General features: G+C 35.7%; 1 protein-coding gene across 1 annotated transcript in view; it reads left to right on the top strand.

Annotated features, from left to right (window-relative positions):
• Window positions 1–19,515, top strand: part of LOC140147072 (vam6/Vps39-like protein) — an 87,708-nt gene that overhangs the window by 18,636 nt on the left and 49,557 nt on the right. Inside the window, exons 5-14 of the mRNA XM_072168847.1 lie at window positions 2,895–3,002; window positions 3,860–3,946; window positions 5,803–5,989; window positions 8,315–8,435; window positions 8,775–8,892; window positions 12,497–12,626; window positions 13,658–13,938; window positions 15,147–15,288; window positions 16,816–16,976; window positions 17,581–17,797. Coding sequence (XP_072024948.1) covers window positions 2,895–3,002; window positions 3,860–3,946; window positions 5,803–5,989; window positions 8,315–8,435; window positions 8,775–8,892; window positions 12,497–12,626; window positions 13,658–13,938; window positions 15,147–15,288; window positions 16,816–16,976; window positions 17,581–17,797 — 1,552 coding nt within the window. The remainder of the gene's footprint in view (window positions 1–2,894; window positions 3,003–3,859; window positions 3,947–5,802; window positions 5,990–8,314; window positions 8,436–8,774; window positions 8,893–12,496; window positions 12,627–13,657; window positions 13,939–15,146; window positions 15,289–16,815; window positions 16,977–17,580; window positions 17,798–19,515) is intronic.

A 19,515-nucleotide genomic window follows, 5' to 3' on the forward strand; every position in this document is an offset into this window, starting at 1 on the left:
TTTCCAAAAAGGTGGGGGGGGGGGGGGTTGAGTTGGGTTGCGTATACTTTGTAGAAGCATTTACATGCTGCCTGGATACAAAATTGTGCAATTTGGTTGGCCGATTATATACATAGATTGGTCATGGGGGCTAGGGTGCATCAAACGCCCCTCAATTTCAATATATCATTCTGTCCCATAAAAATAAGCTGTGCAAAATTTGACGTGAATCAGAGGTTGTCTAGTGGGGCCTCCAAGGGCCTAAAGTTATTGCATTGGGTCTATGTATAAAAGTTTGTTGACCCCTGTACAATTTCAATTAGAAGCTAGCCAATGTTTTTAAATACCCGCTAAATCCAAACCGTTTGGTCTCAGCAGCTGTAATTACACGAGCTGATAGTATGAATGATCCTCTTCGAGATAATATTGAAATAGGCCCGGAAGTATGAATAACAGTGCGTTCAGGACAGTGTCACACAACCCTTTTCTTCTGAATACTTTTAGTCAAGATTTCAATGTCTCGAAAAGGAGCATTCATACTATCAGCCCAGGGGTGGGGGGGGCACTCAAATGATAGTGTACACATGCGTGACCATATTTTTTTGAAACATCCCCTTAACGAGTTTTACCCTACCAACAAATTTAGCCCCTTAAGGTTAGCCGAGAGTTTTTCATGCGCTTGATTTCAGAGGGGCGTAAGTTCATAACAGAAACAGCCATGCAGAAAATGAACAAGCGTACCGCGACGTAGGCCTACTTACAATAGAATATCGATCCACGGTCAAGACATGAAAAGGCTATGAAACTTGGCTTAGCTCGTGCCCGGAGCTCGGATGCCGGGGTGGCACAAGCCGCTTTCGCAATTTTCACAAGGATTTTATAAATTTTAAAATTGATTGGTGGCACTTCGTCAAGCTACGCCCTGGAAAATGTGTTGATTTTGAATTTATAGCATTGATATCTTTGATGAAATCAATGCTGCTATTCCCCTGATTACAATGTAAGGGTAGGCAACAACAACAATATCAAAAAGCAATTATTTGTAAATCGAATTTGGGATGAAAATCAACAAGACAGACTTAGCAGGCCTACAAATTTCTGAATTATATAAAGTGAAAAACAATCAATCACGATTCACTGCACTCAGCTTAATCAATCAAATAAAACTAAAAAGAAAGGAGCAAGAAAGAATAAAGAAATACTGAAAAGAGAAAGAAAGAGAGAGAAAGAAAATGAACGAAAAAGAAAGAAAGAAATGAAAAAAAAAGAAATGAAAAAAGAAAGGGAGAAAGAAAAGAGGAAAGAAAGGAAGAAAAAATGAGAAAAGAGAAAAAAAAAGAAAATTCAGCCACACGGAGACTCGAACCCACAAAAATAGTTCATATTAGATTCCCAGTCCAACGCTCTATCCACTCGGCCATAGATCAGCTTACGCAATTCACTGTTCTCAAAGCGGATAATATAACTATAATTGGATGCAATTAAATTATTACAATCGCGTCCGCATTATGGCTCTTAGAATAAACACGCATGTCGGCGCTGAAATTTTGAACGAACTGATGGAAGAAAACCTCGCTTTTTGCAAAACTAGCTTCAATTTGGAGTGAAAATCAAATGGAATAGCAATTGCCAGAATGTTGAGAAATAATGTAGGTATTCAGATGTCTAAATTAACGTATCGTAATCAAGATATCGATAATTTCACAAACCAGCTTTTTCTCAAGCAAATTCTCCAAAATTTTCCCCCAAAACAGGCTTTTAAAATTTAATCGGTACTGTATTTGGTTCTTCCCCATGGTAACATTATTTCTTTGATCGATTTGTAATACAATACGAAAAAGAAGAAAACAATCACTCGGTGTAGATTTATACGTATAAAAAAAAAAAAAACCTCATGGAACGTGTTTTTGATCTTGTGAACATGGTGGGTAAAAATGCTTTAAACGAAGGATTTTCAAATTTATTCTAATAATTTGTATATAACACACACAAAAATGTTAAGCTACATCCAATGCACCAACATTTCACTCGCTGCGATATTTGATTACTGAGAAAACTCTGTTTTAGAGAACAACTTTATGCGTCTTTTTATACGTTTTTTATACGTCTCTTTGTGTAACCTTAATAAGGTAATTTAATATAGAATTTACCCCCTAATGAGTTTTTGGCTGGTAAAAATGCAACAAATGTACCCTTTTTGAACTCATAATTTACCAAAAATTGGAAAAGGTACCCTAAACAGGTTGTTCAGTTTCAGAAAACTACCCTTATTCTCGAAAATCAGTGTTTTTGACCCTAAATGCGTCACACACGTAACTTGCCGTAAACACTCCTTTTTACTTGTTTTGTTGGTCATGCATGCAACGCGTACAGACTGTTTATGCGAGTGCCCCTCTCCCCGGACTATCAGCTTGTGTGATTTCGGCTTGTGAGACCAATCGGTTTGCATGTAACGGATATTTTGAAACTTCGAAGTAGTTTCTAATTGAAATTACACAGGGGTCAACGAACTCTAATACATAGATCCAATGCAATAACTTAAGGCTCTCGGAGGCCCCACTAGACAATTTCAGATTCACTTCAAATTTTGCACAGCTTACTTTTATGATCATTGGCACATTTTAAGACAAGGGACAACAAATTCTGTGACATGAGGGGCGTTTGATGCACCCTAATGGGGGCAGTGTGACTTCATACGCTTATGAGACACACAGATTGTGTTTGAGAATTAATTATACAGACAGCGACTTAGATCAAAAATACTATTGTGTTCCATACAAGGACATGGTTACAGACTGTGCAATAATTGACTGCATGGCTGAATACTTACATTTATACATTCTGATAATTTTCTTTCTGACAAGTTCTAAAATATTTCATTTTGTTACTTTCCTTTCACTTTCCTTTTCATCCAGAAGCCTTCCAGTAAGTCAGGCGGTAATTATGGCCTCAAATTATGTGTTGCCGTCAAAAGGAAACTACAGTTATTCTACTGGAGGAACAGATCGTTTGAAGAACTTCAGGTAAGAAAGGAAGGGGGTATGGAGGGAGAGAAATAAGGGGAGGGAAAATGAGAAAGAAATTCATTAAATGAACAAAAGAAAACGGGAAGAAAGGAATTAATGCCATTATCAGATAAAGCATTTAGCAAAGTGGCTGAGCGAGCCATTTTGAGAAAAGGAAACAGGAAGGACGAGATACGCATGGCCAGGGAGACACAGAAGAAGCTAACAGATGTAAAAAGAAGGAAGAAATGAGAAAGGCCAACTAGAAGAAAGCAAGAAATAGATTAGTTATAAAGAACAATGGAAGAGATGTGGGAAACAAAAACTGTAGGACAGGTATGGACACAAAATGAGAAGAAGAGGAAGGAATAAGGGAGGGGAGATTGTAGTGCATCAACATTAGTTTTGTGTGTACATTTGAGACCTGTTCTCACAAAATGAGGGGTAAGTCTCCAGCAGGTCAGATTTTTGGCTATTTCTCTATTTACGATCCTGCCCAAAAGTGTCTGCTTTTGACAAGACACGTCACATATGGTTCATTGTACATGTCAAAAAACAATAGAAAATATAAGAATTCTTCATTGAAATTTTGACTTTTGAAGACCAAGTGAGGGAGCAACTCGTGACTAGTTGCATGTCATATTAAAGCTTATGATCCAGAGAATACGAATCGGGTCATAGCTCAAAATAAAAAAAATTGTAAGAGCAGGTCTCATTTAATGATATCCTTAGCTTCATATCTGCCCAATTCCTCTAGTTACAGTAAAGAGAGATTGCATTTGAAATGTTACCTGAATGGATGTGTTGATAAAGAAAGTTAAACCGTTATTCAAAGCATAAACTTGATATGACATGTATTTTTTTTTTTTCTTTAGCTTGGAGTGCCAGATGTTCCCAAAGCCATGGCATGGTGTGGCAACTCACTGTGTGTGGGATTCAAGAGGGATTACTTCCTAATCAAGGTAATGTCCATTCTTTGTGCATAAAACAAGTTAACTTGGGCCTGATCTAACTTTGGAGGTTTTACTAAAGGTCTGTTTATACTATGCCGCAATTGTGATGCGGTGCATGCTGATATATTGATTACTTTTTGCCGCAACTTGTCATATTTCCAAGTTAAAATATATTGCGATATCGCAATGCAGTATTTTGCAGTACGATGCAGTGTGGCAATGCATTGCGGCATCGTATAAACAGACCTTTAGAGAAGGATCCTTTTCTTTTCTTCTGTTACAAAGTCTAAAAGTTAACTGCAGCTATCTAATATTAAACTACACATATTTGCTCAATGGAGATCCTTTATCCTGTAACATTAGGCCTAAAAAATAATAAAAAAAGTTTGTATAAGCACCAAAGTCAGGGTAGGTTGGTCGGTTTTATTATCTTTTTAAAAAAAAATAATTTGCCACATACAATATTAAAAACCACAAAAAGTTGACCACAAAATATTATGGTAAACAATGATTCCTCAGATTTGTCCGGCTCATTTTTATTAGAGTTGTGCGGAACAAATTTCAAACAGGCAAAACATTTTGCGAATTTTAAGATTCAAATTTGAAGAAAAAAATGAAGAAGAAAAATGGGACTCCGTTTGGGTTGGTCGAAAAGGGCAACACAAATCTTTTTTTAGGCCTTATCGACAAGTGTCATTACACTTGTGTAGTGAGAAATTTCTTTGTAAACTTGTGAGCAAAACTTAAAGACATTAAACTAGAGATTGAAATTCTCTGTTTTGTAAATGTTAATTTCTGTATTGTTTTCAGTTTTATAAAAATAAACATAAAAATTTACCCACTCTAGGGAAATCCGATTTTTTTCCATATTAAAAAACACTATGTCCACAAATGAATCCAACATTGCGATGCACAAGTTAACCTCGCAAAATCGGTGATGTAGCCAAAAAAAAATCCTGAAACTGCAAATATATGACCCCTAAAGGCAAGTACATGTAATGATAACTTTGAAGTAAATTTCAGTGTAATATTTGATCGGTCTGTGCATTCTGTTGAATTTACATTGGAAATTGGACCCAAATAATCTTAAATTTTGCCTGTTGTTGCGAAAGTCCATTTTCGGTTTTCTAAAATGGAGGACTTTGGGCTCTACATTAAACATTCCAATAAATATTTCTTTTGAAGTTGGATAAGAAGATATTAGCAGGGGTGTGATTTTTCCGATTTCGATTTTTGGGATTAAAAAAAAATCTGGATTTTTGTTTTAATTTTTTTTTTTTTTTTTTTTTTTGTCGCTTTTGGAGTGGCCCTGGACCAAGAGCTAAATACTTAACAGAGATGTCACATTTCCGGAATTTTGTTTCCAGATATGAGAAAATCTCCAATTTTAAAATGAAAATTCCTTAGAACCCTGACTGGATGATTTATAGACACACTGTACTGTGCAAAAATGGTGATGCAATTTCTCATGTGTATGTGAATGATATACTGGAAGTATGTATTCACAGATAATGAATGTGTTTATACTATAAAGTGAAGTATTTTAACAGTTTCTCATTTTTGCATTTTACCCCATGAAATTGCATCTCCAGTGGTGCTCAAGTGTGTAAAACCCCTCTGGCTTCAAGGGGCTTCGCCCCCTCGACCTTGAGCGGGCCCCTGGACCCCCGGCCGCAAGAGGCGAGAGCTCCACTCGCTTCGCTCGCTCCGCTTCGCAATTTCATTGCCTTGGGTTTTTTTTTTCAAAAAGCACCAATCACACCCCTGTATTAGGGATCAGGATTGAAAATAAACTTCATATGTATTTGTTAAATGTTTTATTTATTTCCCATTTTGTTTGATTTGTATGCCAATTTATTCTGCAGATTGAGAATGGCGAGTTAAAAGATCTCTTTACCACCGGCAATGCCTCACAAGCAGAGCCCACAGTGACAAGGCTATCAGAGGACATGTTGGCCTTGGGAAGAGACATGATGAGTATTATCATTGACTCTGAAGGAAACCCTGCCAAGAAGTATGCATTGACATGGTCAGACTATCCGCAGGTGCTAGGTAAGACTGGGATGGAGTTAAGTACTACAGTTTCTGCGAAAGAAGAACGGCACTTGTTTATATTTTGAGAGCGTGCACAGGGTAAACACGTAAGTGGGGTTCTGATTGGCTAATTCAATCGTCTGACAATCATAATAACAGATGCGGTATGTCACTCATTAACAGGACACTCGCGGCGATCTGAGCAAGGCACTGCCGTTCTTCTCTGAAACCGAGTGTAACTCACTGCAATGTGTTTTTCCTTGAGGGTTAAGACAGAAAAGTAAAATGTGTTTTTCCTTGGGGTTTAAGACAGAAAAGTACATTTTTACTTTGCCTGCTTTGTCATAACTTTCCGTTGCAGTACTTCAAGCAAAGCTAGTCAGGGTTTGATTTTTGCAAGCAAAAACAGGATAAAGTGGCAAATGGCCAATTTTTGCCTGGTTTAAACTGGTAAAAATGGCAAAAAAAAAGGCAAAAACTCATATACCGGTATACATGTAGTCAGTCAAATATTAAAAAGTAACACAGAAAGCTTCCAATCAGTAATACACAACTATAAATGAATCATTCAACGCATATTTTGTCTCATCAAGTCCTTAAAATGAAAGCATTTTGAATTTAATATGCTGCGTTTCAGTAAGTGTACTAGTGAGCATTGAAAATCCATGCTTTTAATTTCTTATAATTACAAAATCTGGCCTTGTTATACTCAGGAAATTACTTTTTTTTACTTAATAATTTGTTTTGAGATTATGAAAAAAGGTGAAACATTTGTCACTTAGTTTTTGCCATTTGTGCCGGCAAATGCCAAGTGGAAAAAAAAGCGGTTAAAACCATGGCAAACCCTGTAGTATTATTTGTTCATAATTCTCACATTATTAATTGCTAATATTTATATGATCAATTGTATTGTTGGGGATTATGCATACTACATAATAGTGGTTATGCATGGTGCATAGCAGCTGTTGGAAAAATATGAAAAAGTGGATCCCTTGAACACAAAACATCCATGGAGAGTGTATTATGATATAGGATGTATGACATTTTGTAACAAATGTGGTTCAATTGATTACTGAAACTGACCTTTGACCCAAATCTTCACTAGGGATGTCCTTGGTTGAGTTTTACATTGCAACTTATTAAATATGTCAATTGAGGGCACCTTACAGAAACACTTTAAAGTGCTTCTGTGAAAATGGTGAGGTGCATAATGTAGTGAAATATAAATTTCAAAATTTAGTATTTTTTGTAATCAGGTAGTTTGGTGTTTGTGTATTGTGGTTACTTTTTGAGATCTGCTCACACAAAACCAAGATAAAGTCAAAACCAAGATAAAGTAAATTATAATACCTCAGATTGTCCGCTTTAAAATGAAATATCACCTACCGCAAAGATTCTCCCAATGGTGCAAATAGACTCCCTTGACACTAGAATTTTAAGAACGAACTAAATATAACCTGCTGTAAAAATTCCACTAGCAAATAAGGGCACAGACCCTCAGTTCTTGTTAGGATTTTCAGTGGAGGGAGCTCTATATTTGTACATAAAGTTTACCGTAATGCAAAAATACCCATGTGCGCCATAAGGCGAACGTTTTCGGTATTATGATTGCTTATTTGGCCTTCGAAAATACATCTTCATACAATGGTTCACCCCCAGTTTGATAGTGACGTAGGTGTGCATTCCACAAGACACAGTATCAAATCGTGCGCGTAAAGTTGATCTCAAAGAGCGTACATACACATGTACAGGTGGTTTGTCAGCACGCTTGCAGCGTAACATCAAAAAGGCATTGACGTCACTACTGAACTTGAGGTGAACCAATGAATTCCTTTGTTGTTTATTGATTTTTGGCATGTTTAAATGTTATTCAGATTGAAGTAAGACTACATAATTTGTGAGCCAGTAATTGGGAATAAGTTGTATCTACAATCTTTGAAAAAAAAAAGTAATTGGAACGCTTGTCGCACTCTGCCAAAATTCTGTGCATAAATGATCATGGAAATGACGTATATTGTGTTTGGGAACAAACATGACATCTACAACAATGAGCTACCCTTCCCCTCTCCCCATCAATCATTGTTGGAGTACAATGGGAATCTGTTGAAGACATTGGCATTTCTCAACATTGCACGGGGGAGATGGGGTGACAGTTTTCCGTTTTTTACACACAAAGCATTCCAAGACTTATTTGGAGGATTTTACCTTAGATGCTTGGACTGCAACAAGAAATCATTCAAATAAAGTAGACAACATTCTGTGAAACATGTGACTGTCATTTTACCACAAAACCAAATTGCCATGTATTTAAACCAACATTTGTTTTTATTGTACTCTCTTCAGAACATGACCAACCCTACATTATAGCAGTATTACCAAAGTATGTTGAAATAAGAACCGTTGACCCAAGACTACTAGTACAGACGATAGAGGTCAACAAACCCAAGTTTATCACTATGGGCAGGTAAGGAAAGTAAAATTATGTGAACAAAATATACGAATATATAAATCTATTGATTAATCTATCAGTTAAGGCTATAATGTATGATCTTTTGAAATAATTTTTTTTTATAAACCCTAATTTTGTTTTGAATATTTGTAATGTTTACACATGTCTTAACTTCCACCTTAATGGAATCAGATGAATTTCATGTGATTATAGGACAAAAGAACAATTTTGAGATGATGTCATAATTACAATATTAAATCCCCCATAGAGCTCCATGTACATACAGCCAAGATAACCTGTGGGTTCATTTCATTCTACCACATTATTATCTGCTTGTATTTTGTGTCTTTTCAGTGGCCATGTATACGTCGCATCACAGAATTTTATCTGGAGACTAGTACCAATCCCAATCACAGCTCAGATCAAGGAACTACTACAGGACAAGCAGTTTGAATTAGCACTTCATTTAGCAGTAAGTTATCATTGTGATGCCTCTGCTGATTCTAGAATAATACACAATTGATTTTTTGGAAATTGTGGGATAGGCTTTTACTACTGGATTTCACAACAATCAATGGGTTTTTAGCAGGTTCGCTGTCAAACAAGTTTAGATTGGTCAAGCTTTCATCAGGAGTAGCTCTGACTTCTTCAGGACAAAGTACCTAAGAATGAGACATGCAGGCCGCCCCTTGCCTACTGGTCGCTCTGGAAAGAGCTGTTCACTGAAGACTGGCCCTTGTCAACAGAGAACAAGCATTTTTTTTAATTACTTGAATATCTTCTTTTGCTAGATGAAGCATAGCTATTATTATTATTATTATTTATTATTTATTCTTTCTTTATTGAGGGTTATACTGCTTCAGTGACAAGCACTGCTTTTCAAGCAGGCCCTCATTGATACATGTTATATAGCAACAAAATATATTACGATACACAATATTTACAAAGTATCATAGAGTATTTACAATGTATTTACAATATATTACAAATAAGTATAATGGTACCATCAACTACAAGATAATTATAAATACCATGATTCAAAATACAGAAATACAATAATTATATTTATATACAAAATCAAGCAAGTAAATGAATAAAATATAGAAAAAGACAGGCCTAAATTTCTTTAATTTTTGATTGAAATTGGCCTAAAGTCATATTTTCCATCTGAGCTCTTACTGTCGGTGGCAAAGAATTCCATGCATAGGCTGCCCTGACATGAAAAGTACGTTGACCTGAATTTGATTTAAATTTTGGTACAATCAATGTATTAGAAGTATGATTTCTAGTTATATGATTATGGTTATCATGAACAAAATCAAATTGAGAAGATAAGTACAATGGATATTCATTCTTTAAACATTTGAAAACAGTCATTAATAGACTATTATGCCATCTTTGATCAAGTTTAACCCACTGCAATGTATTCATTAAATCATTAGTTGGTGTCCTTATATCTGCTGAGAGAATTATTCTAGCTAGATTATTATGAAGTACCTGAAGCCTATTATGGTACTCTACACTAAAATTTGACCAGACCATGCTTCCATAATCAAAGTGGGGAATAACAAGAGCATTGGATAACATTACAGTGGTTTTGTATGGAAGGAAATATTTTATACGTTTTATTATGCCAGTTCTTTTGGAAATAGTTTTACTAACATTATCGACATGAGCTTGCTATCAAATTTCACACCTAGATATTTAAACTCATCTGCTCTTTCAATATCATTGTTGTTATATATTAAATGTACATTGTTGAACTTTTCAAGCATTTTGTTTGTACCAAAGATCATAAACTTAGTCTTTTCAACATTTAAAGTGAGTTTGTTTACTTTGAACCATTCAGCTACCCTACTTAGACATGACTCCATTTGAATTTTAAGATCAGATTCATTTTTAGCTTTACACATTAAAGAGGTATCATCTGCATACATTACAGTTTTACATTCAGACACAGCATTAGGTAAACAGTTAACAAAAATTATAAACAGTAAAGGACCTAAAATTGAGCCCTGAGGAATACCAATATCAATTGGCCTAAAGTCAGAAAAAGTTGAGTTAACATTAACAGTTTGTTCTCTGTTGTTTAAGTATGATTTAAACCATAATAATTCATCCCCACATACCCCATATTGTTTAAGTTTCCTAATCAGAATATCATGATTTACAGTATCAAATGCTTTCTTTAAGTCTATAAATAAAACGCCTGTAGCATAACCTGTATCCATATTCTTTAAAATGTAATCTTGAACATCTAGAAGGGTTGTTCTTGTGGAATGATTTGGACGAAATCCTGATTGAGCATTTGATAATAGTCCTACATTACTCATATATTCATATAATTGATCATGAACAGCTCTTTCAATGATCTTTGATACAAGTGGTAATACAGAGATAGGTCTATAGTTACTAACATTAGTTTTATCACCCGATTTAAATATTGGAGTTACTTTAGCCTTCTTCCATGCATCAGGAAAAGTAGACCCATTCAAAGACAGGTTGCAAATATGAACAAGGCATTTTGAGATGAAAGGCGCAGCCAACTTTAATAACCTTACATTGAATGGATCTAATCCTGATGATTTGCAATTTTGCATTTTACTTATTTGTTTAAGAACAAATTCATTAGATATTGCTCTAAAACTAAATTTGTTTACACTATCATTTTGATGAGAACATACAGTATTACAAGTGCATACATAATTATCATTGTTATTATTAAATTTACTCCCAAGTTCATTACCTATAGAAGTGAAAAACTCATTGAACTCATTTGCCATATCCTTTTTATTACCTGAGTAATTACCATTCTTTTTAACAACTGCTGTAGGTATACTTGATGTTTTGTTTGGTATAATTTTCTTAATTGCTTTCCAAAGATTTTTACTATTATTTATGTTGTTATTTATAGCCTCGTTACAATAACTCTTTTGCAGTGAATATTTCATATTGTTTACTTTATTTCTAAGAGACTTTGCTTTACTCCAATCTTCAGCAATATTTGTCTTATGTGCTTTTGAAAAATAGTAGTCCCTATCTTTACTTAGTCTCAAAAATTCACTGTTCACCCATTCAGGTAAACAACCTTTAACTTTCTTTTCCTTAAATGGTGCATGCTTGTCACAGGCAGCATTGAATGAAGACTGCCATTCATTAAGTGCTTCATTGACATCATTTATATTACATATTCTACCCCAATCAATATTTTTGATTGTATCAATATAATCTACTTCATTGAAGTTTTGAAACACCTGGATCTTACAATTTTTGGTGGAAGTTTCAACTTATTACATTTTCTTACAGCATATATTAATGAATGATCACTAAGACCTAAACTATGAACACCAGATGAGATTATAAGTTCTGGTTTTGATACAAATATTAAGTCAATTTTTGTTTTACTAGTTTCGGTTATTCTTGTATAATCTGTTATAATTTGTTTCATATTAGAATTGTTTGCCAACCTTGTCACTTTTCTTAAATTACTAATTTTAACCTGATCTAAATTAAAGTCTCCTAAAATATATACATCATCATATAAATCGTTACATTTCTTAAATATATCATCAAGATTATCAAGAAAATCAACAGTACAGTCTGGTGGGCGATAAATACTGCCAACTAAAATAGGCTTTGTATTGGTTAAATTAAGTTTTGATCTTAATCTTACCACAAAGGTTGTATCAACACAACTTTTTGTGTGAATCACACACCTAAGCCAAAGCCTAATGTACGAATTGTGCACCTGCAGTTAGTTAGCAGGTCTGTATTCATGCACAGAAAATGAGCGTCTAGGTAGACGTTAAACACATAGACCCAAACAATCAGAGTTTAAATGTGCTACTAACACCCAAATTTATTCTGCATATTTTATCTATTAGAGTAGATGTTCCAAAAGCCTACAAATTTTCACATCCACATGCGTATAAAACTGCAATTTTGCGCAAACATCCACCACTACAACGTTAGCTTGATCATGCACGATGGCAGCCATTTTTGTTGTTCCAGAAAATAAAATTTTGTCAATAGGTGGAAACAATAATATAAAATGGTATTTGTTGTTTTCTTTATAGAATATGACGGATGAGGTAGAAGCAGACAAACAGAGGAGAATACAACAGATTCAGAATCTCTATGCCTTTGAGCTCTTCCAACAACATAGATTTGAAGAATCTATGAAGATGTTTGCCAAACTAGGAACCGGTATGTATACTCAAGGTTGAAAATAACACAGACAACTACAGGGTTGGGTTGGGTTCTTAGATTTATTGGCACTTATGGGATACTCAGACCATTTGCAACATTTTTTACTACCTTTATTTATCATATTCAACACCGGAGACAAGGCAGATCAATATACTCTGGGAAGAAAGCATGTTTTAGATGTAGGAGGAAATTGGAGAACCAAAAAGCTTGTATGAGGGAGTATGGAATGGAAACCGAAATTGCTAAATGCGCACAACATCGTCCAGGACCGGCAAGTCTTGAACTTCAGTGCACCTCAGCACCTCAGTGGTGCTAAGCAACTATAGAACAGCTACGTTAAGCTGCTCGCCCCCCCCCCCCTACACACACTTTTGGAAAGGAGTCAGTCATGGTTCAGGATTCACTTTGGGCTTACATAAAGTCAAGAATTTGACGTCATTTTGCCTCTGGTTTTACAAAATTGTAACCTTTTTTACCCAAATTTGTTGATATTTTAGAATGAACTTGATTTTTCAACTTTTCGTTGAATTTATTTTTTGATAAGCTTACTACAATATTATGACTAATAAAAAATTGTATTTACTCTGTTATTTGCCCCCCTCTAATAAATGCCCTCATCATTTTTGTTCAACTAGATTTTTTAAAAATGCTAAAAAATGCTAAAAAAGTAAGCTAACCATTGTCCACACACGATCAGTATTTGCCGAAAATGACATTGCAAACCGGAAGTGAACCAAAAGACGTTGATCCTTAGTTTATAGTTTGTCATATTGGTGCGATTATTAAACTTACCTATATTTTTCAGGAATTATTGTTGTACAAAAGACCTGTACATAATAATACAGTATATAAGGGACAGTAAGAACTGTTTTTTTACTTGTGAGCATATGAATATCTGTTGAAACATGTTCACCATGAAATTTGTATTCCTGATATAATAAAAAATGTAAAAATCTTAGTCCAGACATAAGCTTAACCACAATGAGATTAATACAATTACATTGATAATATGATTTGTCATTATACAGATCCATCTCAAGTGATAGGCTTATTCCCAGACCTGCTTCCCAAGGAATATCGCAATATGCTAGAATACCCCAGTGCAGTGACAGAATTATCTGGTGCAGAACTGGAGAAAGGTCTGACAGCTTTAATAGAGTACCTGACCCAGAAGAGACAGGACTTGATGAAGATGTCCAGTCAGGATTTGAACCAGGCATCTACTATTATGGAAGGGTGTGCCACGGTGACCTCACGGAAACAGATGAGCCTTATTATTGATACTACACTACTGAAATGTTACTTGCAGGTTAGTAACTTTGGATGTACCATATTCATCCATTAACCGCCCATGCCTTATAAGCGCCCATCCAACGACCCATCCATGCAACTTCACATGTATCAAACACAAAACCATCTACACATAAAATCCATATTCTGGGCCATTTTTTACATATGCAATTATGTAAACAATAGAGGCCCTGCATGAAATTATCGATTGGCTCCAAACAAAGGATTTGAGCCGGTGTTCTTCACCGTAGTTATGGCGGAGTGCAGTCCATTCAATCAAATGTTGTCATCAACCTATTTGATCGTAGTGCAGGGTTATGTGTGTGAGACGAACTGTCACGGTAGATTGCAATCATGCTTTTGTTGAATGCATTTGAGTAGTCCGCCATATTTACGGGATGATACGTCACATGCAAGGCCTCTATATAAAATTAAGCGCCCACCCAAAATGATTTACAAAAGGAATACATTATTTGTGATTGTTTGGACGTGAGTTTGGCCTCTGTTTGGGGTTGTCCACAGGGTCGGCAAGACCAGGCCCTGCTGCGACCGACATTTGATTCCCTGTTATGTCAGATTTATTTGAGCCAAAACTTGCCCTTGTGGCACCTATTTGTGTGAAACTGATACTATAGAAAAAATATTAAATTTGTGTACATCGTGGAACATTCAATTACGCTTGTTACTCCGCGACTAATCATGCTAACTACACGTGCGTACAACGCTACTCTACGCGTCCATATTAGCGAGACTATCTGCGTACAACTGCTTACTACGCACAGCCACGCAAAGAGTATGTTCCACGATGTACACGAATTTGATAATTTTTCTATAGTGCCCATACCATTGTAGCAGTTGCATTCAAAAATCGTTAGTATTCAAACACTGGTAGCGTTTTCACAATCACTTTTCCAGTCATCGTGCCTTCAAGTCAACTGGATGTGATTTGACGCTAGGGCATGCTAGCGACTTATTGGTCAGATACCGGCAATTGCTTTAACAATAAGCGACGATATGATATGGCCTTAAACATTGTTGTTTTCCTTTGGTGAAATAATTGAATTTCATAATAAAAGACAGAATGATTACCTAGTCACACGATCTGCTGACAGCCAGCAACAGAATTAAGCCCTGCTCAGTTTGCAAATATTGGTGGTGAGCATGTACACCAGTCTCCTTGTAGAAGGAATTGTGCTTAATATTTGAATACACTTTTGGACATTTCAGACAAATGATGCCTTAGTGGCTCCACTCTTGAGACTAAAGGATAACCATTGTCATCTGGAAGAGAGTGAGAGGATCTTGAAGAAATACACCAAATATAGTGAACTAATTATACTGTATGAGAAGATGGGATTGCACAAGAAAGGTAAGAAATACACCAAATATAGTGAGCTAATTATACTCTATGAGACGATGGGATTGCACAAGAAAGGTAAGAAATACACCAAATATAGTGAACTAATTATACTCTATGAGAAGATGGGATTGCACAAGAAAGGTAAGAAATACACCAAATATAGTGAACTAATTATACTCTATGAGAAGATGGGATTGCACAAGAAAGGTAAGAAATACACCAAATATAGTGAACTAATTATACTCTATGAGAAGATGGGATTGCACAAGAAAGGTAAGAAATGCACCAAATATAGTGAACTAATTATACTGTATGAGAAGATGGGATTGCACAAGAAAGGTAAGAAATGCACCAAATATAGTGAACTAATTATACTCTATGAGAAGATGGGATTGCACAAGAAAGGTAAGAAATACACCAAATATAGTGAACTAATTATACTCTATGAGAAGATGGGATTGCACAAGAAAGGTAAGAAATACACCAAATATAGTGAACTAATTATACTCTATGAGAAGATGGGATTGCACAAGAAAGGTAAGAAATACACCAAATATAGTGAACTAATTATACTCTATGAGAAGATGGGATTGCACAAGAAAGGTAAGAAATACACCAAATATAGTGAACTAATTATACTCTATGAGAAGATGGGATTGCACAAGAAAGGTAAGAAATACACCAAATATAGTGAACTAATTATACTCTATGAGACGATGGGATTGCACAAGAAAGGTAAGAAATACACCAAATATAGTGAACTAATTATACTCTATGAGAAGATGGGATTGCACAAGAAAGGTAAGAAATACACCAAATATAGTGAACTAATTATACTCTATGAGAAGATGGGATTGCACAAGAAAGGTAAGAAATACACCAAATATAGTGAACTAATTATACTCTATGAGAAGATGGGATTGCACAAGAAAGGTAAGAACACAATATCAAATCGCAGATACTCTTTTCATGTGTGTTCATTATCTGTTTGAGGTACATCCGAATGTGATACAACCTCAAACTGTAGGCCGAATGTGATATGACCTGAAGCCAGCAATATTTTTTTTTTCTTGAGAACAAACAGGATAACAAATTCATCATTAAGTAGACATGTATCAATGCTGAGTCAATACAATCTCAAATTAATAAAAGTTATACTTTCGCCGGCATGGACCCGTCTCAGCTAGCGTACATAATCACTCTTGTGTAACATGAAGCAGCATGCAACTGTGTGTCACGACATGGCTCATAATTGTCTTGCTGTATTTATCAGTTGTCAACTTGGTATTATGCAGCATGGTACCAACAGAATTAAAGTATTCATGTCAAGTAAATGTACTACTTGTTGATATATGTGCCCTGGTTGCGGTATAAGAAGTATGATACTAAGGAAACATTTTTATCAGGGATATCCGTTTAGAAAGTACACTTAAGTTGAAAGTGTGGTTTTAGAAATTGACCAAATGATTCCAAATCCATGTTTTGCACTAATTAGCTCATTATATGTTGTTGTTGTAATGTTGCTTTCCCCATCAGCTCTTGATCTACTAATGCGTCAATCCCAGAAACCAAACAGCACCTTGAAAGGACACGAGACAACAGTGGCTTATCTACAGAGATTAGGAAAGGATCATTTTGATCTGATTAAGGAATACTCACAGTGGGTGCTAAAAGCTCATCCTGAAGATGGACTGAAGGTACGCAAATATGTATTAGGTCACAGTGCGCTGTGTATGTATGTATGTATGTAATATATAGTTAATCAAAACAGCTGAAGATAGTGCTCGATATAACATAATTACGCAGTTTTATGTATTTATGTATGTAACTTGAAGTAATCCATTATCTTGCTTGAAACATTCATTAGATTACATCAAATGGCTATTTTCAATGGAGTTTTTGAATGATTGATTGATAAATAGATTGATTGATTGATCGATCGATTGATAATGATGTAAGCATAAAGCATAGTAGAGCAAAACAATCTACCAACAATCAATTTTTAGGGAACTCCATGCATACTACATGGGATGTTTGTTATATTTTTAAATTTTGTGCTTATAGAGCCTTATAGAAGGTACAAAACAATTTACCGATGAGCCTCTTCCATATAAATCCACTTGCCAGGAAGTTTCAAGTGAGATGAAAGGATCAACCCCACAAATGGATGAGCACAAGTGTCTCTGTTTGCAGAGGTAATCTTGTTTTTTTTAAGAGATGATTTAGATTCACTCTATTAAACATAATTAATCTAGTAAAATGACATGCTCAACCTGTCTGGATTTTCTCTTATCTCTACAGATTTTTACCGAAGACATTCCAGAAGTTGAATCCTTGCCACGTCCTGGTGTTCTAGATTATCTCATAACCAAAGCTAAAGATCTCGCTATACCTTATCTAGAACACATCATACACAACTGTAACGATGTCACCCCTGATTTCCATAATAAACTCATCCATTTGTATAGGGAAAAAGTGCAAGAACAGTTAGAAGAGTACATTCCATCATTACCTGAAGGTAAGGTCAAAGTATTTAAAGAAGTGGACATCATCAGTTTTGGCCACACAATTTGTTTTATGAGAAATGTGCTTTCATGCCCATGTGAACATTAGTCTACTCCCTATTCCAGAAAAATTACTAATTAAAAAAAAATTATCTTGTTTTGCCAAACATAGTTAAAACAATTTTTGAATGAATTGCTCTGCACTATAAGTAGGCTGCACCAGCGATATAGAATAAAAACTAGATAACTAAAGGACCAATCACAGGACGAGCTAGCTGGAGGAATGGCGACCATTATGCTAATTAGGAGATTGTTGTTTATGTCTGTGACGTCATTTTTGCCAAAATTTTTGTGCCGAAAAATGACGAACAATTTCAGTTTTCTTTCCATTACTGTTATATTGTGAAAAACCATATAGCTGTGGAGTTAGTCCAATATGTTAGGAAAATATTCAAACCGATGACCCCATGTTGACACTGGCTAAATAAGCTGTTTTTTCACTCGTAAGGGTGACAGTCACTGTTGCAATTTTGTCATTTTATTTTTCACAGACGAAATGAGAAGATTTGACCTTTTGAGGTCATTTAGTTGATCTGTTTACCAGTCGTTTTGATTTTCGTAACAACAGTTCGCCCTTTGAAAAGTGAACTTCGACGTACGTGGTGCGAAACTTTCTTGCCACCACTTGCCAAGTTTTCTTACGGTGCTTCCCGAATTTTTTTATCGTGTGGTTGATCAGTGCATGAGCGGCAATGACACACGGCACCAGGGCATTCGCTTAACTGCCTTGGGCTGCACTCATCACCTGTCATGTCTGTGTATGTTTGCAATCATAGATTGAATACAATACCATTCTTTTCAAAGATACTCATCGTACAGGTATGAGTGAAACATACACGGACTCTTCATAATGTGAAATTTCCATAGAATTACAAACCAAGTCTTTATGCCTATTCTTTGATAATCAATGCTGCGATACAGCGTACGTCTAGTGCAGGGCAATACATTCAAAAATTGTTTTCACCTATCATTATGGTAATTTATCCTGTTACATCACTACTTCTACGGCAAATTGAAATTGTCTGGAAAGGTTTGCATTGGAGAGTGTTCTGGTATAACCAGCCCTCGAATTAAGGATCTGAAGGGGCACGGCAACTTGTTTAGGGCAAGTTGATAATTGCCTTGGATTTTCACTGAAAAGGCAAGGCAGCACTGCAGTTTGTAATATTTCAAGAGGGCATCATGGCAACTGTTGAAAATTTGAGAAGGGCACCAAGGCAAAGTGAAGAAAACACACACAAACATAGATAGATAATTTTATAATGAAGAGGCAGGGCTGGGGCACCGACGGCAACTTCATTAGAGGGCACGGCAAGTGACTGCCTTGGGTAAAGGACATATTTTGAGGGCATTACGGCAGTGGGGATGGGCACCCACGGCAAAATGCCATGGGTGCCGTGGGTTAATTCAAGGGCTGGGTATAACGACCAAGGAAATGGTAATGAAAATTGGGAAAGGTGGGGTGGGATTTATGAGCAGTCTGACTGTCAAGAAATGGGACATTCTGTTTGAAATCTCCCACACTGGGGGTGTAAATTTGAAGTGAAGTCAACCATTCAGGAAAACCAATTTGAAAGTTGCACCCCTGTGTGGAAGATTTAGGTCATGCCTTCCGTAGAGGGTATATGGATTTCAACTGGAATAACCCAATGCAGGTTATTTTCCAGAAACA

The sequence above is a fragment of the Amphiura filiformis genome, chromosome 1 (genome assembly GCF_039555335.1).
Source record: "Amphiura filiformis chromosome 1, Afil_fr2py, whole genome shotgun sequence".
Classification (NCBI taxonomy): Eukaryota; Metazoa; Echinodermata; class Ophiuroidea; order Amphilepidida; family Amphiuridae; genus Amphiura; species Amphiura filiformis.